The sequence below is a fragment of the Cornus florida genome, unplaced genomic scaffold (genome assembly GCF_030987335.1).
Source record: "Cornus florida cultivar Cherokee Brave unplaced genomic scaffold, ASM3098733v1 CherokeeBrave_3.0.0_Hap2_Chr06, whole genome shotgun sequence".
Taxonomy (NCBI): Eukaryota; Viridiplantae; Streptophyta; class Magnoliopsida; order Cornales; family Cornaceae; genus Cornus; species Cornus florida.
The window spans coordinates 97,173,870-97,198,172 of record NW_026775576.1 but is presented as its reverse complement, the minus strand read 5'-3'; the positions used below and the strand labels follow the sequence as shown (position 1 = coordinate 97,198,172).

Here is a 24,303-nt window from a genome sequence, read left to right as displayed (position 1 = left end):
TCTGGTGAGACAAACAACTGCACCATCTTACACTACTTAAATCTAGATACACACAGTCACGCACACCAAATGATAAAGGTTAAAACAAAAGAATCTTTTGGAAGACACAGTCTTAATTAAGGGGCTATTATCAATATTGTATTTGACATTGGAAAGATTAGTTTAATCATAACAATAAAAATGCACTTGTTTCATGCCAGTGTTGCCTCAAAATCTACCCCCAATGAATCAAGTAAACAATCATTACAAAAATGTGTTACACTACCTATAGAAAAACAAGTCTTCTCTCATCACAATGAAATTTTAGTTCATTTCAAGAACACAGTAGCAGAAATTTTTTAGAAATAGTTATCTGAGAAGTAATCATTCATTCATTAAGTTGCCCACATAAACATGACAAGACTAGTGGAGCTCCATACCCGTTACCATGCTCAAATAAGCATCTATTGCTTCCTCTTTCACCATCTGAAGCCAACCATGAGCTCGACTGAGGAGGAGGAGGAATGACACGGCCGTTGATGAATAGCGAGTTTGGGTCAGAAACCGGCAGGACATGAGAGAAATCATCGGGGGCTGGGCTCTGAGTCCTACGGTAAATGGTGGCAGCTCTCCTTTCTGCTTCAAGAAAGTGGCCTAAAGAGGGAGTGCTATTATTGTTCATGCTCACAGCATCAGTAGTCAACTTCGAGCATATTGAGAATAACCAAGTTTTGGATTTGTAACTCTTTTTGTCCCTCAAGGTCTCACCTGTTCTTCCTCTTGTCGACCTTCGTGAGAGCTCTAAAATGCTGGAAACACCCATGAGGTTCCCGAGAGTGATGCTCTTGTCTCGGAAGAAAGAACCGGTGGACTGGAACAGATCACATGAAGGTGTTAATCTGGTATGTTAGAAGAAGTGGACTAGTTGAATCAACATAATTAACAAGAAAAATTATCCGAAAAACTTCAATACCACACTGATTGATCTAACTTATCTGAGCAAGCTTGAAATTCTATGTACCAATTGATTCACACCCATCATAGAACTTCTGCTACATGCTAGCTTAAAGGCATCATAATAGCTCTCAACTATTGAATCTCATTTGCTACATTATCATCTCATTTAGGCATCTACAAGTGATGATTAATGTAGAATAAAATAGCCCTTGTATATTAGTGATGAGCAAGCTTGAAATTCTATGTACCAATTGATTCACACCCATCATAGAACTTCTGCTACATGCTAGCTTAAAGGCATCATAATAGCTCTCAACTATTGAATCTCATTTGCTACATTATCATCTCATTTAGGCATCTACAAGTGATGATTAATGTAGAATAAAATAGCCCTTGTATATTTATGAAACTATCTACATCATTAACTTCGTATATTACAGTTCAATGATTTGTTAGGCCTGCAATTTCGGGGACTAAACTTGTGCTAATAAACTATATATGTATCCATCTCTGAAATGATTCTATGCTAAATAGAAGAAGCATCATATAACCTATTTTCTTGAAAGAATACTTTTTATGGTGTCCATGACTCCATGGAAGTGGACGTATTAGAGCTAGCATTCTTCATACTTAATAGTGTACATATATACACACATATACATGGTATAGTGTACAAAATGAAACAGCATCATACAGAATCACGTGAAAAGAGTAAAGCGATTCCAACTTTTAATAAGCATCACCGATCAAGACTCAACAAATAAAAATAACACAAACCCTGCATGTACAGAAAGTAGATGTGGACATGTACAGAAATGGTGCCATGTTTGCTCGATTTTTAATGTAATCATCGATCACCCAAAATACAGGAAAGAAAACAAAAAACAAAAAAGGACCACAATAGCCATTGTAGTTGTAGTTAGAAACCAAAATATATTGATGGGTTATAGTCACAGAGCAATTCTTACCATTTTTCCACAACAGAAATGGATAGGTGCATATAGCGTAGGGCACACATATATAAGGAGTATATATACATACCAACATACCTTTGTATACTTGTATGCTTATGATATCCATAAAAAATCTGATTTAGCTTCAATTTGATTAAATGAAAAGAAGGAAAAAGCTTTCCTCCAAAAAAGAAGAAAGAAAAATAAATTCAGGAGGAGTAACTAAAAGCTAAAGTAGCATAAATTTATTTATTTTTTTTTTAATATTACTATAATTATGTGGACTTACATATACAAGTAGATAGATACATAGATATAGATAGATATGTGGTGACCTGAGTATCAAGATCGGAAGAGGAATCGGTGAAGGAGTTGGGTGAAGCAGTGAGCAAAGTGCTGAAGGAAACTGATCCATTGAGATCACGATTTCTGACTAACCCAACTCTCACATTGAGTGGTTGTAGCCCAAGAGGCCATCCATCTTCCTGGGAAACAAACAGTAAATATTCAACCCCTTTGGTAGTCAAATTATACTCATAAACCTTATTCAGAGAGAGACCCAAGAAACAAAATCAGCTCAGATTCCAGAGAGAATCTTTATTTCCAAAGGGAAAATCAAAATGGGAAAAAATCAAGAAACAGAGAGAGGGGATAAACAAGTACCTGTTGAGCCATATGTATGCAAGTTTCTTCGCCCAAGAAGTTTGGGGGATTGAATCCGAGGTCACTTCAGGAAAAGAAATCAAATGTCACGTTTCTTTCCACCGTTACATTCTCTTTCTAAACAACCAAAGTATTCCAAGAACAGTAATGTGATATGTGTGTGGGAATAATTAAAGAAAGGAAGTTGAAAAAGGAAGGACTTGTTTCATTCAAGTGCCAGCAACATTGTCATTCGATATAATATGCGTTTGTGTGTGTGTGTGTATATATATGTAGAGAGAGAGAGAGAGAGAGAGAGAGAGAGAGAGAGAGGGGAAGGTGTTACCATACAGGCTTCTTCTATGTATTACTGGTGGAAATGGAACAATTTAGTAGCAGTACAAGAAAGAGTCGGGAGAAAAAGGAGAAGCACAGCGCAGGACAGAGGGTGGGGAACACTTTATTCGCTGTAAGACCAAAACTACCCCACAAAACTTTAAAGATTACCTTCCCAATTTTGTTGCATTTTTTTTTAATTCTAATTACTTTTATTTTTTATTTATTAATCCCTCTAAATTACATCTGTATCTCTCATTAAAATCCAAATGATATTATAATGAGAAGGCTTTGATACGATCTCACATCTTGCAGCTCTGGTAGGAGTTTAATAGATTAAAATTGAGGATTAAGTGATGCTAGTCATTGATGGGATGAGATCCACTGTAATCAAGATGTCGTCAAGACATTGACTCACCACCATTGCCATTTGGTAGGCTCTTCATGGAAGGCCCACAAGCCCAAATCTTCAAGACTCACTCAATTCAGTACCCACTTCATCCCAAACCCACGACTAACGGAGGAAATTCATCTGCTAGCACAAATTATCTTCTTCTTTTTTTTCTTTTTTCTTTTTTAATAAATGAGAAAAGTCCAGATATACAAGGTTGGTTGTTAACACCACATAATAGCTCAAGCCCTTTAAATGGGATCATGAAGCACCATCCCATCCATGGCATAGGTATTTGAAACTCTCGGTTTTTTTAAATCCAATTTGACGATGAGGGGAGGGAAGAGGAATCTAGCTAGAAGGACAGAAAAGGAAGGGTCGTGGTCTCGTGTTTATCAACCCTTTCCTCCCTTCTTTGGACTGGACCTTTATCTTTATCAGTTCAAGTTTCACTTGCGTCAGCATCCAGACAATACAAACACACACACTGGTAATCGGACACTGGTGTCTATGGGGTCCATACCAGTAAATCTTGTACGTATGAAATTGTTGTTTTGTTTTAAATAAATGGGCAAACTTATTATATGGACGAAAATGCTTTCCACACCGAATCATTTCACGTCGAGTACTGTGGTGGGCTTCAGTTTCACCACTCATGGGACGGTGGGACCTACCACATTGCCAGTGGTCACCTGGAGTCGGCAGATGGCAGTAGCATCACTTTCCTCTACTCCTATATAGTAAAGCATTCGATTGTATTGTAGCTCAATTTGAACCAAATAAAATCAGAAACAAAGATGAGCATTGTTAGATTGTATTCTAACCTTTTACTGTATAAAACTACAAAAATTATTAAACATGTGTTCACAAATCAAAGTAAGCTAAGCCTACCATTATTCAAGCTAAGCTCAGTTGATAAAAGGGCTCTTGGTTTACGTTGGAACTCAATTTGTTTAATGAACTCAAGACTAAACTTGGTCCGACCTGTTCAACGAACAACAGCTCAAAATTCAAATCATTTACAACACTAATTGACGCAGTAATAAGTTTTTACTCCCCATATATCACTTGCAGAAACTTTAGAAGATAAGGGTCCTTTTCTCATTAACAACTGAAGCTTAAGGTGGGAAAACTGTGTTCCACACTCATCAACCTTTCATTAGTACAACCGTACACGATATGACCGTTCATCCTAGTTTTCTTCTCGGAGAAACTACTTGAACTGGATCTGTAATTGAGTACAAGAAAAATATAAATTGATTATATCTATCGCTGAGCATTGGTTGCTCCAGGTCGATATTCTCCAATTCCTAGCAGGTCCTGCAAACGTTTAGATATATATTTCCTTATTACTTAACTATAACATAAAAATATGTATATATACTAAATAGAACACAACAATTGTCAGCTACTAATATAATTATCCTGAATATGGCACTTTCAGCAGACTGCAGCGCAGTTAAAAAAATATATATATGAATTGAACCGGACACACACAAGAATTGGAGGTGGAGAAAATTTTTATAAAGAGAGTAATTGGGCAAGCAACATGTCTGCCAATGTTGACTATTATAATAGCACAAGGTTTGTACAAGCACGAGGTTTGGAATGAATTGAAGTCATCATTTGCAGATTTTGGAATGAACCAGCTCGGAAAAAGGAAACACAGACCTGGCATGCTTTATTTTTGGCCCTGGTTTCTGCTGTGCTGGGAATATCATTATTTGGTTTCAAAAATCTCTTTTCACGTCGTTCACATGAGCCCCATCCATCTGAAAACCTACCACCTCTAGGAACAAGAAGAAAATAATTGACTAAACATTACTGATTACACAAAGACGGACAAAAAAACTCATAGAGGAAAATAAGTTGCTGTTTGTGACCAAATCAAAAAGGACAAAAAGACATACTGCATGTGTGCCCGCACCACAAATTCTGCACGCTGAACGTTACGATTCTCATCAAATTCAATGGTCTTGTCTTTAATTTCATAAGAGAGATTGAAGTAAAATGATATCTTCCTCCAACCTGTAGAGAACATATGCACTCCAACTATCTATTATGTTGATAGAAAAGTAAAGAACACAAATTCAATGGTCTAATCTTTAATTTCATAAGAGAGATTGAAGTAAAATGATATCTTCCTCCAACCTGTAGAGAACATATGCACTCCAACTATCTATTATGTTGATACAAAAGGAAAGAACACAAAATAGAGTTTACCGGATTTTTTAATGTAAGGGCTTCCGGAAATCAAAGTGTAGTCAGTCTTCTCCAGAATCTGTGCATTAAAGTGACATAAAAAGATGATTAGTTCAAAATAAGCTTGGGTAATTAGTTGTGCAGAAAAGCATAACCAAGTATGTGTGTGTGTGGGTTTAATCATTGCTTGTAGTTGCACTTGTGCATCTACATCAGTTGCTTTGGGAGCAAATTAATATCAGTACTATCTAGATTCCAAGAGAGGCTAGATATATTCACAAAAATTTAGAACAGACACACATGATGAATTTTATACTTCTCTATGATATCTAGGCCCTTATATTAAGTATTGTCACTGTCCAAGCATCAATATAAGTAAATTATGAGCTATACTAATTTACTAACAAACTCATGACAGTGATCAGTGTCTAAAGCTCAATGCAGTTAGTAAATTGAAAGAAACGAAAACCGGAGTGAACAAAAAGTTAGAACAACAAAAATGAAACTTCAGAGTAAGGATAATTAACTGAGAGTGGAAATAAGAATGATGTCTACATGTGCATGATAACCTTGCAAAGACAGGGACAAAAAAAATTAAGTCAACACAGAAACTGTAAAGTTGTCACTTAAAACTAGTTATCAACCAGTTGTTCCTACATGTAAGGTATTAAAGAGCTCACACAGCCATCTGAGTATTTCACAGTATCTAGGATTTAGAAGAAAAAGTTAAAATTGTTATTTTACTTCTTCAGAGGGAGCAAAACATGATGTACGACAATGTGTCACAAATTATAATTAACTATGACATATTCTGTGTTCTTATTTATCTTTGATTGTTTTTCTTATCAAACACACCTTTAAGTATTAGTTATGGCATAACTGATAAAGCAACTTGCAATGAACTGCCAATGTTGGCTAAACAAGAAAGAACACCATTATATTGCATTACATATACGAGAAATAGTTTACGACCATGTAAAATATGAGAAAAAAGTGTCACAAAAATAGGATAGATGGTGAAGTATCTACTGGAAAGAAATCGAAAGGGCTATGAGAAGAAATCTTTCTACAGTCAGAGATTTAAGGCTAGACGAGTCAAAGGTGTTTGTTAAAGGCAACCTCAAAGATGCTTCACACCTTGTATTTCAAGTCCAGTGATATGCTATGAGGCCACTGTCATTTTTGTACAGTGTCCACATGTTTAACAGGACTAGAAGAAATTTCAAGTGCCATGAACAGTAAGAAGCTCTTGTATCAATCTAGCAAATTGACATATAGAGCAGCAAGAACCGGAAAACTTATAAGTTGAATTCACATAACCACTAAATCAGCAATGCTAGCAAATGAAAATCGTGCAGTGGGGCAACAGCAAGAAAATGATCTATCAGAAGCCTTCTACATTCAACAATTGCTGAGTTATGTATGAATTTTCAACAATATAAAGGGTTTTTTTTATTATCAAATTTCCTTACTTGTAAGGTTAATTTGCATAAAGACCAAGTCCAAATACTAGTAAATTGAAATCATACAGAGGGTCAACAACAAGAAAATGATCTATTTTAGAAGCCTTCTACATTCAACAATTGCTGAGCTATAATTTTCAGTATAGTTTCCATACTTATAAGGTTAATTCACATAAAGACCAAGTCCCAAATGCTAGCAAATCGAAATCATGCAGAGGGGCAACAACAAGAAAGTGATTTATTAGAAGCCTTAAAGATTCAACAATTGTTAAGTTATGTATTAAAATTGTCAATGATATATAGAGTTGTTTTGTCTACTTTGTGTAGGACATGTATATTATTCAGATGGAGTATTCACTATTGAAGGATAAAAATGGAAAACCAAATTGAATAAAACAATTACCGCCATAGCTGCATTCTGGTACTCTTTGAACAAAGAAACAGAAGGAAATTGACCGGCCAAGCTATGAGTCATGTTCGGTCTCCCATCACTCTGCCTGCAATTGATTGGCGAACCCTCAAAACCAGGATTATACTCATTCACAGCAAACCTCCCGACGTCCGGCGACGAAAACCTCCTACTGTCCGGCGATGAATACAACGGCGTAGTAGGCGTGCGCTGCACGTGCCTGATGACAGCCAGAGGACTCGTCTCGCTGAGCTCGGAAACACAAGATCTGGCGATCTTCTGCGGGCGGTGGTGAGCCCTAGGCTCTTGTAAAACCTCGCCTTCGATTGAAACTCTGATACTGTTGTCGGCCGAGTGGTGATGATGGTGGTTCCTAGGGTTTTTGGGGAACTTTGTAGGAGGTGAGGGGTTGGGGTTGGAGACTGGGCTTGTGTATTTGAGTGCGAGGGGTTTGCGAGATTTGGAGGTGGAGGAGAGAGAGGCTGCGGCGGCGGAGTCGATGACGGCCCAGAGCGCGGCGTCGTCGAGGTCCTTGTCGTCGACTGGGTAGTGAATTTGTGAGGTCATTGTCTCCGGCTGGGATTGAGACGGAGTATGAGAGAGAAAGTAGGTCTTTACGAGTGAAGATTTCTGCTTCTCTCTTCCACTGTGTGCGTGTGTGTATGGGGGGGGGGGGGGGGGGGGGGTTGTTGGGATGTGGATCAGATCAGTGCCTCTGTCGACTGCGAAGGGACAATAACGCGCACAATGTGAATTCAAATCGGAGGAGACAACGGGAGTGCAGTACGGCGTCGTAGGCAGCTACAGAAAAACATTGGACCTGAAAACCCGGGACGCCGTCGTTTCGATGATGTCAACACTGCAACGCATTTGCTGCTCGTTATCCAGAACTATATGTCATGAACTTATTAGGTAGCAAAGTTGGATTCACTTGCAATGTTATCCTTTGATTCAAATAATTGCTGGGGGGACGTGGCGGGGGAGCAGGCTGCAAATGAACCGAGGTGAGGTGACCAGACTCTTAGGTTGTTCGGGCCGTTTGTTTATAATTTGGTTCGAGTTCATGATGAGCTCAAAAAATTAAGTTAAAGTTCGGATTCATCATGATGTTAAAAAGTTCAAGTTCAGCTCATTTAAGAAAATAAATTGAATTTTATAGTCAAAATTTGTTCAAGCTCGTTTTTGAGCTCGCCAGATTGTTTAACAAATTATTTTATATTTATCTTATACTTCCAAAAATTAAAGAATTTCATTAAAAATTAAAAATAAAAGTAAACGGGTCTTAAAACGAGCCTATGGTTTATAAACATAAACGAGCTTACACGAGCCTACACGAGTTCATGTTGATGAGCCAAGCCTAGCATTGCTCGGGAGCGGTTCGTTTACTAAACGAGCTTATAAATCAAACTCGAATTCAGTTTATTTGTTTAATGAACAAACCCGAGTTGTTCATGAACAACTTGGTTTATTTGTAGCCTTACAGGGAAGGGTACACCCATCCAACACCGCCATTGCCAACCCGGCCACCAGATAGAATCAAATGCGATTTTAAGTTTAACGTGATTCAATACACTTTAAATTAATAATGTATCACACTATATAAAAAAGACAACGGAAGCACAAATATTATATTAAGGTGTCTGTGGTTGTATTAGGCACTTGTAGAATATGTCGATACGGTCCAAACACATCAAATATGATTAGAAGTACCATTTTTTATTTTATTTTATTTATTTATTTTCTTGGTTGGCCATGGCATGGACATAACTAGGATATGTTTTGAATGCTTTTAAGATATGACGTGATTCAATGCAATTTAAAATATATTAAGAGTTAATTAAAAAAAAATCTAAAATTTAAGAAAAGAAAAAATAACAAACATTTAGCTCTGAGCTCCAAATTAGTGATTTTGTAAAGGGGTGGCAATTCATGTTCGCGAGTCATAATTATGTTGTGTCGATATAAGGACATTCTACTAAATAGTTCAACCCGAACACGACTCGTTTAATATTCGTGTCAGGAACGCTCAACTCTAGTCCGATCTATTTATTTAACAGGTTACATATCCTATTTACTAATATAAAATTTTAATTTATTTAAATTATTAATAATACTCAATCATACAATAAATATTATAAAATAATAAGTTTTAATCTAACCAAATTAGTAAATAATATCTAATCTACAAAAGAGTACATTATAAGACACAAATTTAAATAGTTATTTTGAAACTTAAATATAAATTTGTTTATGACTCATATAGTTAAACGGGTATAAACGGATTACACGGCTTGAAACACCTCAATCCAAACATGATATGATTAAATAAACAGGTTAATTGTGCTGACCTTTTTACGACTCGAACCCATTTAAGATCAACTCAAACCCCGTTTAACCCTTGTCGTATTGGTGGGTTGTGTCAAACTTTGTCACTCCTAATTTAGTTATGATTGTATGGATAAAATTATATAATATATATACATATATATAATACCATATTGTATTACTACCTAATATCTTTTTAGGTATTCATGGAATATGCGTATGTGTCCATATCATCTATATTTTTAGAATTTGTGGTATCATAATATTCATATTGTGTCGTATTCGTGACCTATATCGAAATTCGTAAATCAACAATGGAATATAACTCATTTATATATCACTTATCCAACATATTATATCATATAGCAATATACAATACCATTAGATTAAAAAATTAACAACTCTTTCGATTTTAAATTATTATGTGGTTACTGTATAATCCATTTAAAATTATTACATAGTGTATTATCAATTTAAATATTAGTGAATTCTACAACCAAAAGATATCTATTACGATTGACATTTAGCCCAATGATACAACTTCTCATCTTCAATGAGGCGGAGATGGGTTCGTGTCCGATTTGGATAAAAAGTGTGTGAATGTCTCATCCTTGCAAAAAATAAATAAATAAATAAAAATTAATGGCACTGTACCTTATTCTACTACCCAAAAACTGGGAAGTAAAACCCAGGTGACAGTTGTATTGAGGATATGTCGCCTACATGTGTATGTGTCATTATATACATAGTATACACACACTGATATACCAACGGATGGTCGTTGGGGTTGGAGAGAGACCGAATTTGTTGCACATTTAAGGTGCATTTCATTTCTCCTCACATCTCCTTCACCACTTCCTATTTTATTTTGAAAGGCGAGGCGATTCTGGGACACAATATCTCTTTCTTAAGAAACGCCATTTTATAGGGTTTCAAGCGAAGGCGAGTTCTCCTGAATTTTCATTCTATTTTTGTATTGATTTATCAGTTGATGCGATTGCATGACTATTGATTTTGACTACTGATCTGTTTGATCTTGAGTTGTTCGAATGTTTTGATTGATGTTGATGGATATTTGTTGTTTGATGATCGGTTTTGGGATTGGTGTTGGGATTGCATTGTAATTTTGTTGAATCCGCAGTGCAGACTAAATTGATTAAGAACATTTACACACACTAATACATACACGAATATACATACATATATATAAATATATATATTTATGTGAACTATTTGCCATAATTCGGATCCGTGCTCGGATCATTTTGTGTATGAATCTGCATTGTGGGTTTTGTAATTTTGAGATTTTTGTTTTAATAAATTTTTTTTAGGTGTTTATGCCGTTTATCTGTAAGTGTTTTTACTATAAGTATTTTTGTTTTCTTATCACAACGCGGAGTTTGATTGAGTTGAATATCTCCATTTGCGAATTTTTGTTTTCTTATTACAATGCGGAGTTTGATTGAGTTGAATATCTCCATTTGCGGTTAGGGAACGGTCTCTTCTGATTATGTTTCTGATGAGTTTAGTCCAAATGTTTTTGAAAGGAAATCATTCATACCCGGTATCATGGTATCTGTGTTTAGACTTTGGAATGCTGAATTTTGATTCGAAAGAGACAGCTCAAGATAAGCTGCTGAAATATTTGGCCATTGATTTTATACTCCTCTCTCATTTAAACGAGTTTGGGAAAGTATGCTGGTTTTATATATATGATTAATATTAACGGATAATTCAGATGATTGCTATGTTTTTGTAATATTTGACTGATTTTTTTTGTTTTAATTAAAAATGCTGTCCAAAGATAGCTGTAAAATGCAGCTTTGCTGACCATGTCAGATTTGATTGGAATGTATTCCTCCATCAGATTGAAAATTGTAAACCATGTTCAAGCTTTTATCTTTTGCTAGAAAGTTTGGTGCATGTTGTTTATATACGAATATTACGAGCCCCATGGCCTTCTGTTGTCATTGTTTATGCTATTAGTTCTTCCTTGAAATTTCTTTGTCCTAATTGGAACAACAAACGTCTTAAGAGTGGGATTGCATGTAGACTCATTCATGTTTATTTATTTATTTGTGGACTGGTGAGTGGTGACTGAAGATGCTGTTACTTTCACTTCTTTCTGTATTAAATTCATGGTTTAAGGTAGTGTATAATGGGTATCTGTAATAGTTTTATTGGTCATCATTTTGTATGTCACTGAGGCCTTATCAAGGACCTGCTGGTTAATTCTTTTGGCCCATTAAGAGGTCTTGCTCTGGAAAGTTTTTACTGGTTATTTGAACCGGGTGTTAATTGTCTCTTGTTTTTTCCTTTTAACAGGCCATTCAAGTTTTAGATTATAAGAAGTTCACAATATTTGTGTATAAGTTTCTACATTCATGTTATTTCTATGTTGTTTGGTGATCACTAATATGTGTGGCCCATTAAAGGGTCTTGCTCTGCAAGGAGTCTTGCATAAGCGACTTTTCAGTTTTGTGTCTGATTTTTCACTGGCTCTTTGAAATGAGTAATTTTGTCTCTTGTTCTTTTCCTTTTAAAATGCTTTTCAAATTTTAGATTATAAGTAGTTCAAGGTATTTGTGTATAAGCTTCTAAAGTCGTCTTTATTTCCATGTTGTATGGTGGTCATTATAGCAAACTCACTTGTAATTTTTGTATATATGTTTGAAGATCACTACAACCCGAGTGATTAGAAGAATCTGGTTAAAATATTGACATAGTGCATAATTTTAAATAATTAATATGTAATTGTTTTCTTAACTCACAATCCTAGGAGCTGAACTCAGCCGACTAATCCTAGAAAAGTAAATTATAATTTATAAGCTTTCCCTGCTCCCCTTCCTTTTGGATTATAAGTTCAAGATATTTGTGTATAAGCTTCTAGACTCATCTTATTTCCATGTTGTATGGTGGTCACTATAGCAAACTCACTTGTTATTTTTGCATATATGTTGCAAGTTCTCTATATGTTGAGTGACCAGAAGAATATGGTTACATTGTTAATATAGTACATAATTATTAAATAAATAAATAATTAATCAGTGTTTTCTTGATTCACAATCCTAGGAGCTGAACTCGGCCAATTAATCCTACAAAAGAAAAATAATTTATAAGCTTCTGCCCTAACAATCTGATTGTTAATGTGATGCTATATTCTCTGGCAGGCAATAGAAGATGGCAGATACTGAGGATATTCAACCTCTCGTCTGTGATAATGGAACTGGAATGGTCAAGGTATCAAATAAAATGCTTTAATATTTTCTTTCCTCATTTTACCTCTTTTGTGGTGAAATTAAATAACTGGTGTTTTATTAGAATATTCTCAATATTGTTCAATTTTGCCTCTTGGATTTCAAATTATCTATGATGCTGCGAACTTGTTCTTATAGGCTGGGTTTGCTGGAGATGATGCTCCAAGGGCTGTGTTCCCTAGCATAGTTGGCCGTCCACGTCATACTGGCGTTATGGTTGGCATGGGGCAGAAAGATGCATATGTTGGAGATGAAGCCCAGTCCAAGCGTGGTATTTTAACTTTGAAATACCCAATTGAGCATGGTATTGTTAGTAACTGGGATGATATGGAGAAGATCTGGCATCATACCTTCTACAACGAACTTCGTGTGGCTCCAGAAGAGCATCCAATTCTTCTTACCGAAGCTCCACTCAATCCAAAGGCCAACCGGGAGAAGATGACACAAATTATGTTTGAAACTTTCAACGCTCCTGCTATGTATGTTGCCATACAGGCTGTGCTTTCCCTCTATGCCAGTGGCCGTACAACTGGTAAGCTGTTCATTACATTTCAGCTTTCTCAATTTTAGATATTTCTTTTCTTGTTTCTAGGTTGATTTGCTTAAATATTTAAGATTTAGGCTTACTAGGAATTTTTTTAGGTCGGTGACAGTGAAGATAACTCTAATGGTTGATATACATAGGTATCTAAAACTAGGAATCAAATCTTTGATGAATCCTCTCCGTTGATTGTTGTAATTGTTGCATTTATGTTGCTTTGATCAGGGTTTTGCTTTGTATGAAATATGGGAAGCTGGATTGACAAACTCTGGAATCAAGTGTACAAAGTGTGCTGTATAAAACATTTGTTGTCATTCTTGATTACTCAAAATAATTTACTAATTCACAAAAAAATATGGAGACTGTTTCCCTTGGATGCTCACTTGTAATTCTGAATCACTGACTATAAACACTGTAAATGATGAACTATTGCTAGAATTGTGTCTATTGTGATGACGGAACTGGTAAACCAAGTCTCCTTGGGTTCTATTTGCTTTTGTGCAGGTATTGTTCTGGACTCTGGAGATGGTGTCAGCCACACAGTCCCCATTTATGAAGGTTATGCTCTTCCACATGCTATCCTGCGTCTTGACCTTGCTGGGCGTGACCTCACTGATGCTCTGATGAAAATTCTGACCGAGCGTGGTTACTCTTTCACCACTACTGCGGAACGTGAAATTGTAAGGGACATGAAGGAGAAGTTGTCATACATTGCCCTTGACTATGAGCAGGAACTAGAAACTGCCAAGACAAGCTCTGCTGTGGAGAAGAGCTATGAGCTACCAGATGGACAGGTAATCACCATTGGTGCTGAGCGCTTCCGATGCCCTGAAGTCCTTTTCCAGCCATCTATGATCGGAATGGAAGCTGCTGGTATTCATGAGACTACTTACAACTCTATAATGAAATGTGATGTCGATATTAGGAAGGATCTCTATGGAAACATTGTACTAAGTGGTGGGTCCACTATGTTCCCTGGTATTGCCGACAGAATGAGCAAGGAAATAACCGCGTTAGCACCTAGCAGCATGAAGATTAAGGTGGTGGCACCACCCGAAAGGAAGTACAGTGTCTGGATTGGAGGCTCCATCTTGGCATCTCTCAGTACTTTCCAGCAGGTGGGTTTGGTCATATAAATATTTCTTTTTCAGTATTCTAATTCAAATGCTATCTGCAGTTTTTCTGATGGGAGAGTTGATTGTCATTTTGAATGCAGATGTGGATAGCAAAGGCAGAATACGATGAGTCTGGTCCTTCAATTGTTCACAGGAAATGTTTCTGATCGCTAGCGAGAAAAGCACAGATGGACCGAGTACTGATATTGGTTTGGAAAAAAAATGCTGCTTGCATTCTTTTTCTTTGGTTCAACCTTCTTTACTTTCTCATTATTCTAATATCTGGACAATGACCTTTAGAGGGCAGGCGATTTGCTTGAATGTTTCCAATTTTGAATGAATGAATATTTTAAAATTATAAGTGCTTCTCTTCAACACAAATGGTCTATGTGAAGGCTGTTTTTCACCATTTTTAGCTGTGACAATTTGTTACCACTTGCTTGCATATATGCTTCTGTTATTACCAAAAACAAAAAAAGCCAGTTGGCTGTTTCTGGTGGATTAATTAGAGAAACAGGATTTCTGGCTGACCTTCACTATGAAACCATAGAAAAGCTGAATTTCCTTGCTAAAATGAATATTTCAGTTGGATTATTGATGAAGAATTGTAATGTGGTTTACAACATTTGAACATTACAGTGATTCAGATTCCATGGTAGAGGCCTTATTCATGTTTGTCGACGTTTCGTATCTCATGGTGTCCCTTCTTTTCTCCCTCTTTAGGCTCTTTAATCAGTCGAGAGAAAATGGAGGAAAGTCAAAATAGAAATAAGACATTTTGCTTAACGTGTTTACATATCCCTTCAAATAGGAAATGTAGAGTTTTATTAAAATCTAAAGGTATTTTAGTTTGACAAATTTTTGCAACTACATGTTTGTTTATCATTCATGTATTCCTTAACCAATTTATTGGAAGCCATCATCTTTTGATGCATCTTTTCTTGTCTTATTACATCGTCCTTTGAAACTTGATAGAGGCTGAACTAAAAGTAGTTGATGTGATCTTGTTTTATATCTCATCCACTCTCATATTTGAATTCTGCTTTCCATTGGACTCGGCAATTTGGTCCAGTGTCATACGGTCAAATTTACAACCTTTTTGTGTGTGTGTCTGTGTTTTGTTGTTTCCGCTACGGCACCAAGTCAGCATCGACTGCTTAGTCCCTCTCAAGTGGGTTTACTATTTGGACCTTGTGTTGTGCTTTAGTAAGGAAGGATCAAGTCAAATAAAAAACAATTTTCAAAACCTAATGTCTTTTAATTTTTCTAAAAACAAAAAATTGAATCAAACAGGTCCAAAACTTCTGAGAAGTGTTGGATATGACACAATATGTGAGGAATGACTTGATTAATCTCTAGCTGAGATACTCTACCTGAGATCAAGGAATGGCATATCCTTGAGCAATCTCTCTCTCTCTCTCTCTCTCTATATATATATATATATGTGTGTGTGTGTGTGTGTGTGTGTGTGTGTGAGAGGAAAAAGGCTGACTTTAAAGTTTGCATTATATAATGATAAATGTTTTAGGCAAGACATCAAAATAGTGGAATCCACCTCTCCATTCCCACCCAGAAGCTTCAGGTTCAAATCTATCATTCAAGTTGCATTATTCTATAGCTATTTGGAATTGGAGAAATAGCAATTTTATACTTTTGTGTCATTTGAAGTCAAATACAGAATTTCAACCCTCCTTGGAATAATAAATAGTAGTTTAGACCGATTGTGTTCCAGAAGAAACTACTTACATATTTGTTCACAACCATCCAAATTTAAATGTATAGGTGTTTGTTTAGGTCGGTGTGCCATCATCATTATCACCACAGTGGTTCCTTGTCCTAACAAACAGGGCATTTGATGATGACACTCCAAATTACCAAAACCAAGTACGCCTTTGAACGTATATTTAATAGGCCACGAGGAGTTTTGAGTTGCCAATTCCACAAGCAACCTTCTTCCAATTAATTTGAAGTTCATGTATTCCTACTTATCAAGTTGGAAAAGAAGTTATATTGAGATATATGGTATAAGAAAAAAACAAAAAAAATCATATAGATATAATGGTGGTTTGTTATATGATTATATCAAATTAGCTTTTTCAATTAGCCAAAAAAGCCAGACTATATCATATATATATATATATATATATATATATATATATATTTGTTTTTATATTGCTTTTCGGGAATACTGAATTGATTTATTAAATTTAGAAATTTTTATTAATTTTTTTCAATTCTAAATTCAAGTAGTTCATTTTGGGCGAAAGTATGACAAGCTACTCAGACACCCATTTGTCTCTGCAGATACTTAGACTACAACCTTCTCTAATAAATTTCATATTATCTTTCAAACGCATTCATACATAAAAGTATATATATATACAAGTCGGTTTGTATAACACGTTTTCTTTTTGTGTCGTAGTCTTGGTCAATTATTTGTTTTGATTTGGGAGTCCGGTTGCAGAATAATCAATCTTATGTTAGTTTCTAGTTAGACGCACTAAAGATTTTATATCAGAACAAATCATAGTGGCTGACTTTTTATTTGTTGGAAAAGTCTGTGCTCTTGCAATAAATTAAGAGCCTCTTGCTTTCCAATTGATGATGATTTAGTAGGAATAATATTTAATATTTTAATACAACCTAAAATGAGTATAGGATTAGTGACAAATTAATGATGGATTTTATTGACTATCTGCATCTTCTCACAACTGCATTTCATTGTGTCTGCAATCAGATCTCAAAACAAGTTGCAGTGAGGTACTTCTGTAGATGCCAATATGGAACATCCTGAAAACTAGCCTAAGAGTGACTACTAAAGATGTGTGCACTTCATGGTCCACCAGTCTCATTGGAAATATACTACATAACTGTTTGGTTTCCAAGAAAGTGAAGGAAAATAATTATAGGATTTGGAATTATTCCTATTCCATATGATGGTAAGATTCCAAATTAAATGTATTCCCGTAGAGTTATTGTATTAAGTGAAAAACAGTCTCAATGAGTTATTGACTAAGATTATAATCTTACATAGATGATAGAACCAACCTTTGACTGAAATAAGTCTGATTCAAACTGAACAAATTAGTTGTTCTTAGTGTGACAGTAAGCAAACCACAACACAAGAAAGTAGAACACTGCAAAAAGCACACAAATATAAGAACATAACATTGTATTATATATAAAAATGAATGAATTTAAGACCAATTGGTCAATTGTTTTTTCCTTATCAACATGTATACTGGAACTTATACCCCCAGGAAAAAAAAAAAAAAAAAAAAAAAAATGTATAGTGAAACTTCTATTTTTGGGGAAATGAAAACCCTCAGGAAGCACCATTTTTAAAAGAACTACAATCTTCTATCACACAGTGAGTGAGGGTGACAATCCCTCTGAACTACAATCTTCTACCACTATGGTGGGACTTATTAGGTTTTTGTGTAAACGTTTTTGAATCTTCTGTATATACATCTACATTGATGAACGCCATATCCTTCCTTCGAAAGAAATAATCATAATGGAAAGATCATCATGGTAGCGACGCCTGTCCCCTTGTGGGATGTCAAGCAATTCATGGAAGTCCATACCGGCTTTCTTGGCAGCCCGAAACAACACTTCTTCGACAAGATGTTGAGCAGGATCACCCTCTGGAAATGCCTCAATGAACCTCTCGACTTCAGAGACCGCTTCTTCGTTGTCGAAATATTGGTAGAGCCCATCAGAAGACAAGATCAAAAACTTGTCTCTTGGGGTTAGTCTGTGGTGACGAAGGGAAGGGGAACAGTTGATATAGGGTGCAACTCCAACATAATCAATTCTGAACATCTCTAAAAGTGCATTATTCCATTTGGGCTGCAAAAATTCCAAATAGATATATTAGGAACAGAATTAACATATCTATAATACAAGATATCAAAATTTCATAAATAGATTTGATCATGTCCATTTGAAAACAATCAAATAGAAATGAACCTTTAGCATACAATGGCCTCTACTGCAAATATGGAATGCTATGGACCAAATGAACCTTACAAATGTCATCCATGACCAAATTTTTTATAAGAAAGATGGACAAGTTTTTCAAATATTGGTCACAAATTAATCAACAGAAACTCTGAAAGTTTAAAATGTTCTATCTATGTCAATTATGCTTGTTTTTGAGTTAATCTTAGAACAAGAAGTACCTTCTTGAGAAAGCCAGCACCAAAAGCTCGAGTGACCTTCAGTGAGCCTTTCACTCGATCATTGGATATAGCAGAAGCATCATCCCGGTGCTCATTTTTGATTCTCCGAACCTCCTGAAAATTGAAAGGCAAAAATTCATGTAAGATTAAATCTTTAAAACAAAAACAGAAACAGAACACAATTATCAGTCTAAAAAACGAAAGAATAGAACTTCACCTCATCCACAGATGTGCTATGATCCTTGGTGAGCTGAAGAGAAGTTAATTTTGGCAAACTGTCGAATTCTTCACCATCAAATGCTTCAAGATCATTCAAAGTCTCTTCTCTGATCCTTTCCAAGTCATGGTTTGCCTTTCCAATCCGAAGATCGGGTTCAGCTTTCTGAGCTAAAACAGCCCTACTATCACCCACATTCATCACATACACATCTTCCCCTTTCATCAACATCACCAGAGCACAAGAACCCATCAAAGACAACTCCGGATTTTCCGTCAACATCAAATCCGCGATCTCCAAAAATGATTTCTCTGTCTTCCTCAAGCCCTCTGAAAGCGCTTTCAGAACCTCTGAATGGTTAATACCACCAGTTGCTCCATTTGAAGCTGATTTTTCCAATTGTTCCTTCAACTTCCTATCAAGCTCTATTCTTTCTCTATCCCATTCACACCTCCACTTCCTTTGACTCTCTTCCCATTTCTTTCCAACCCCTTTTGTCCTGTTCTTTGAGTTCTTACTTTTCCTCTTTGAATTTGAATTACAATCCAAATTCATATCCCCAATTGAACATGGAAAATTCTCTTGCTCAAATTCACCATTTTGAACTGAACCCACCGTCTCTAAATTCGAATTCATGACCAAAACAGGTTCGTTAACAATTGAATTGGGCATGGATTCGAACTTGTCATTCCATTGTAACCCCTTGAGCTCCTTATGAATATTGGAGTAAAGATTGTTGAGCAAAAAATCAGTGGCATCAGGACCATTAAACCCATCGTAAATCCCAACAAAAACCCATCCATTTTCCTCTGAAACCACGATATGAACCCGATCCTCTCCGGCCTTTCCTTGTGCCCATTGAAGATTCTCATTCTCAAGCAACTCCTCATCATCATCACCTAAGCTCACTTGACCACTCAAGGTGTGGCTGTTGTTACTAGCTATACTATGCTCATTGTTCTTCTCCAACCCATTAGCCCAATCAAATTCTTTACCCCCTCGAATCGGAACAACCATCGACTTCCCCATGATTTTCTTGAGAATTCTATTCAAAACCCATTTCTTGGTTTTACTTCTATACCTCTTAAACTGATCGTATTGATTCTCCAATGGACCCGAAATGAAGCTTCGCTCTATAGGACCTGATAAGAACCCTCTTTCCATCGGTCCCGAGCCCGGAACAGCACCGGAGTATCGGGGAATTGGGCCGGAATAGATGGAGGGAATTGAATTCCGCGGAATCGGTTGCAGAGGAATGGAAGCGAAGGAATCGGAGCTCTCGAAAGCGGAGGCTTTTTCAAGGTACGGAGAGAGATCTACTATTGATGTAGAGAGAGCCGTGGATGTGTTGGCACTGATGGAAGCGCCGGAAATTGATCTGAACGTCGTGGTGGAGTCATCTTTGGAGGAGGAAATGAGAAACGGGTCAGGTCGTATGTAGCAGAAGGAGTGGCCCAAACCCTCGTCGAGAGGATTGGAGAGGAACACGGCGATGTTGTGTTGTCGCCCGGAGACTTTGCCGGCGTCCCCCGAAAAACAGAGGGTGAGTTTTCCGACACCGTTGCCCATATGAAAGAAAAAACTGAAAACAAGAGAAAGAAAGTGAGGAGAGAGAACACAGGAGAAGATGGTGCCTAGAGTTGATTGGTCATGGAGATGGTGTGGTTTGTTGTTGGGAAGAGAGAGAGAAGAATGAGGAGAAGATGAATGAATAAAAGAGAGACGGAGGGAGCTGACTTTTGGTGATTTGTTTGGATATATGGTTTGCTTTGAATTTTTATTTATTTGATTCTGAATAATTTCTGATAGTGGGCTTTTGTGGGCGTTGACATTTGCACCAAAAAAAAAAAAAAAAAAAATGGTTCATATTCAAAGCGTGTGGTTGAGTTCAATACAGTAGAAGTGGAGAAATTTAAAACATTCTCGAGTCAAAAGTTATACAAACGTTAAGTTGATGAATATAGGGAAAGGTCAACAGTTTATGGGGGTTGTGCATCTGGATATAGCTAGTTGACACGTGGCATAGTTGATTTTGGCACACGGAGTTGACTTTCAGAGCCGTGGGCTGCTCAAGGTCCAACTTAGTGAACAGAGACATGCGTTTCATGTGAAACTAGGTACTGTATTTGATTGTTTTGAGTTTCTTGAGAACTTCTATTTTCTTGTAACTGAAAATTGAAAAACAGAACAAATTAGATGTCACGATTTATTCATGAATACAATCATGAATTGATCAACAAAGACTCCACTAGTCTAGCGTGAATCAAATTTTGTTATAAAAATAAATCAAATTTGTCCAAAATTAAGTATCATTATAGAAATAGTTAAGCATGAGGAGACGTTATAGAATTGTGTTAAGAGTAGTGATAATTACACCGAACCCTTAGAATTGTCTAACCTAATAATTTTTAATTAACTATTTATATCAAATATAATTAAGTAAAGGGTTTCACTCTCTTATTTGTTACATAACTAATTAATTAAAAAATAAATTTAGTAATTTACTGTAATTATTAGGTACAAAAATCATTATTCTTGAGTTAATGATCCAAATATAGACTAATTAATGCTTTAGAAAAATATTAGTGCGATTCTTTTAATATAGAGTATTATTAGAAGGAATAGATTTGATAAATGCAACGGACCTCAATTAGTTTAAGAGGCCTGTGGTTTGCTGGACACAGTTGGAGCTTTTTAAAAGAAAATTATTATTATTTTTTTAACATGCAGTTGGATTTTTGCCAAATGACAACTGACAAATTGAGGCGTATTATGCCGATGTAGACAAAGAAAGAAAGTGACAAATCAAATACTAATTCATATACTACTTTATTTTAGAATTAATTCACTTTCACAGGTTGACATTTTACAATTCAAACATAACAAACTAAGCTGCGTTGGAGTTGGAGTTGGAGTTGGAGTTGGAGTTGGCGTTTGGATTGTTTTATTACATCTTCAACTTATGTCAACTTCTCTCCTCCATGACCCCTATATATATATATATATTTGTTATCACAGATTAATGAAGAGTATAGAAAACACACTTCTTTTTATAATTATAAAAAAAATATTATTCTTAATTAAAGTTTAATATAATTATCATTTTTCATTAAATATATAATTAAAAATTAAATTAAAGATCTTTGTTCATTATATATGTAATATACATTTAGTTATTAAACTTTACAATTTGCAATAAATTTTCATTTGAATTCAAAACATGATAGTTTTTAGGATAAAGGGTAAAAAACACCCATATGATGCTTGATGTCATTTTGTTTTGTGTCCATTTTCGTCATTTCACAAAATATGTATTTTTAAATAATATGTAAAATGTGAATATTATAATAATTTAGGTAAATTCTACCTTAAATGTGTCACAGAGGGACTTATTTGCACAAATTGAAACTTTAGGAGTGTTTACTGTACATGAAGGATATGATATGCACTGTAAGCATACTATAGGTAGGGGTGGTAATTCATATTGGTGGGTTGTGTTCTTGTCAGGTCAGAGTATAAGTGTTCTGTTATATGGGTTGATACAAATACGACACGATTATTATTTGTGTCAAGAAACTCCAACACGAACACGACACGATTATTATTTGTGTCAAGAAACTCCAACACGAATACGACACGATTATTACATAAGTAACACGACACGACACGCACAAATTGTTTAGTAAATGAGTCAAAACTTGGCATAACAGGACAAAACACGTTTAAATCATTTTTTACATGAACACAACACTTTTATTCAACACATTTAGTTAAACGGGTCATTTTTTACACGAACATGGCACGTTTATTTGACACATTTAGCTAATCGGGTCATAAATAGATTGACAGGTCAAACACGAATACAACACACTTAATAACTAGGTCAATTCAGGTCAACACAATTACAACACGATTAAGTCAAACACAAATCCACTTATCTCATGTCATGGCAAATATTACCATCCTAATTATAGGGATGTTTTCTGCACTTAACCCTTAATCTAATCTACTAGTTCAAGCACACAACACTAATTAAAAATTTGGTTATTATATAATTATCCTATTTATATTTGTCACTGCATTAATTTGAATACTTACAGAGCATGGAGTTTGATTAGTTTTGTTTTGATGAGAAAAACTTAAATGTTCATGATACAGTAATGATATGGTATGACAGCCTAATTAAATAAGTATGTATAAATAAGAATGCATTTATTTTAGTGAGTTTTATCAATATATGTGTTAATATTTAATTAGTGCATAATATCATATCATTATTATAGCAGGAAATTAAATTTTCAAGTGATCATGATAGTCCGTGGAACTTGGCGTGCCTTAACTAGATATCAATATCATAGGACATGATATAGGATTTCTTATTTTGTCTGAACACTTGTAATTTGATATAGGTGTTGTTTGATAAAATTAAAAATTTTAAAAATTGAATTTTAAGTACCAAAGTTTTTAAGTGGTAATAAAAAAATAAAATAAAAATTGATTTTTCAATATTCATCATTGAGTGGTAAGTGATGTTTTTATTACTTAAAATTTTATCCTGTTTTAAGTTATGTTTACCGTTTTTAATGATATTTAAATTGTGTTATCAAACACATTTAATTGAATAAGCTCTTAATCCGTCCAAAGTTAAACATTGAATTGAGTTTTAAAACAACATCTATACTGTTATAAGTATGGGTTGGTCAACTTTGACGGCCAGTTAGGATTGTTTTCATTGCAGTATTTCTTCAATTCTTCAATTTCCTAAAAGATTGTACTGCTTCAAGGCGCATCCTTTAAGTGGAATCTACCTCGTTGCTACAGACCTCCTCTATGTCCATCAGATTGAGGATCGGAATCGGAATCCTCCATAACCTCTACTCTGTTGTTTGCATAGGATAATACTTGTCTACTCACCGATGAATAGGAAATTTATACTCACCACGTATGTGGCGCAATACTAAACTGACAAGTGTCTTTATATTTAAAATAATAAAAAATAAATAATTTGATAACTATTTGGTAACCCCAAATGAATCCGAATAAAATTCTAATTCTTTCTCACGCTTCTATCACATGGAAGCCCTAGTCTCATCCATTATATCCCTTTCTCTCTCTCTCATATTTTTAAAGGAGAGACTCGTGTCTCCAGAGAACTGGAAGAATAAGAAGAGGAGGAAAGAGAAGCCTAAGAAGTGTTGAGGTAAGTAAATATATTTTCTCTTGAATTAGGTATTGAATTTCTCATGGATCAATTATTTAGATGCCCTCTTCTTGTTTTATGTTTCAAACATCAGTAAGTTGTTAAAAGACAAAGTACTGGGCAATGACATTT

The 24,303-nt window shown here is 35.4% G+C and overlaps 4 protein-coding genes across 6 annotated transcripts; 1 reads left to right on the top strand and 3 right to left on the bottom strand.

Moving 5' to 3' along the window:
- Nucleotides 1-202: 202 nt before the first annotated feature.
- LOC132313162 (uncharacterized protein At3g17950-like) lies at nt 203-2,610 on the bottom strand. The gene is made up of 3 exons (XM_059811842.1): nt 2,553-2,610; nt 2,225-2,374; nt 203-850 (listed from the first exon to the last, which is right to left on the bottom strand). The coding sequence occupies exons 1-3, from the start codon at nt 2,562-2,564 to the stop codon at nt 368-370; spliced, it is 645 nt and encodes a 214-aa protein (XP_059667825.1). The 5' UTR covers nt 2,565-2,610; the 3' UTR covers nt 203-367.
- Nucleotides 2,553-8,017, bottom strand: LOC132313161 (uncharacterized). 3 transcript variants are annotated; one of them, XM_059811841.1, is made up of 5 exons: nt 7,327-8,016; nt 5,482-5,539; nt 5,169-5,286; nt 4,930-5,047; nt 2,553-2,616 (listed from the first exon to the last, which is right to left on the bottom strand). In XM_059811841.1, the coding sequence occupies exons 1-5, from the start codon at nt 7,897-7,899 to the stop codon at nt 2,614-2,616; spliced, it is 870 nt and encodes a 289-aa protein (XP_059667824.1). In that variant the 5' UTR covers nt 7,900-8,016; the 3' UTR covers nt 2,553-2,613. The 3 variants fall into 3 exon arrangements, with proteins under 3 accessions (XP_059667824.1, XP_059667823.1, XP_059667822.1); XM_059811840.1 differs by lacking the exon at nt 2,553-2,616 and adding an exon at nt 4,059-4,578; XM_059811839.1 differs by lacking the exon at nt 2,553-2,616 and having other exon boundaries at nt 4,788-5,047; nt 7,327-8,017.
- Nucleotides 8,018-10,304: 2,287 nt separating this feature from the next.
- On the top strand, nt 10,305-14,931 carry LOC132313160 (actin-like). The gene is made up of 5 exons (XM_059811838.1): nt 10,305-10,599; nt 12,828-12,897; nt 13,053-13,446; nt 13,960-14,573; nt 14,672-14,931. The coding sequence occupies exons 2-5, from the start codon at nt 12,838-12,840 to the stop codon at nt 14,735-14,737; spliced, it is 1,134 nt and encodes a 377-aa protein (XP_059667821.1). The 5' UTR covers nt 10,305-10,599; nt 12,828-12,837; the 3' UTR covers nt 14,738-14,931.
- A 2,796-nt stretch (nt 14,932-17,727) lies between these two features.
- On the bottom strand, nt 17,728-20,943 carry LOC132313159 (probable protein phosphatase 2C 23). Its single transcript, XM_059811837.1, has 3 exons — nt 18,972-20,943; nt 18,755-18,868; nt 17,728-18,422 (listed from the first exon to the last, which is right to left on the bottom strand). The coding sequence occupies exons 1-3, from the start codon at nt 20,538-20,540 to the stop codon at nt 18,042-18,044; spliced, it is 2,064 nt and encodes a 687-aa protein (XP_059667820.1). The 5' UTR covers nt 20,541-20,943; the 3' UTR covers nt 17,728-18,041.
- Nucleotides 20,944-24,303: the final 3,360 nt, after the last annotated feature.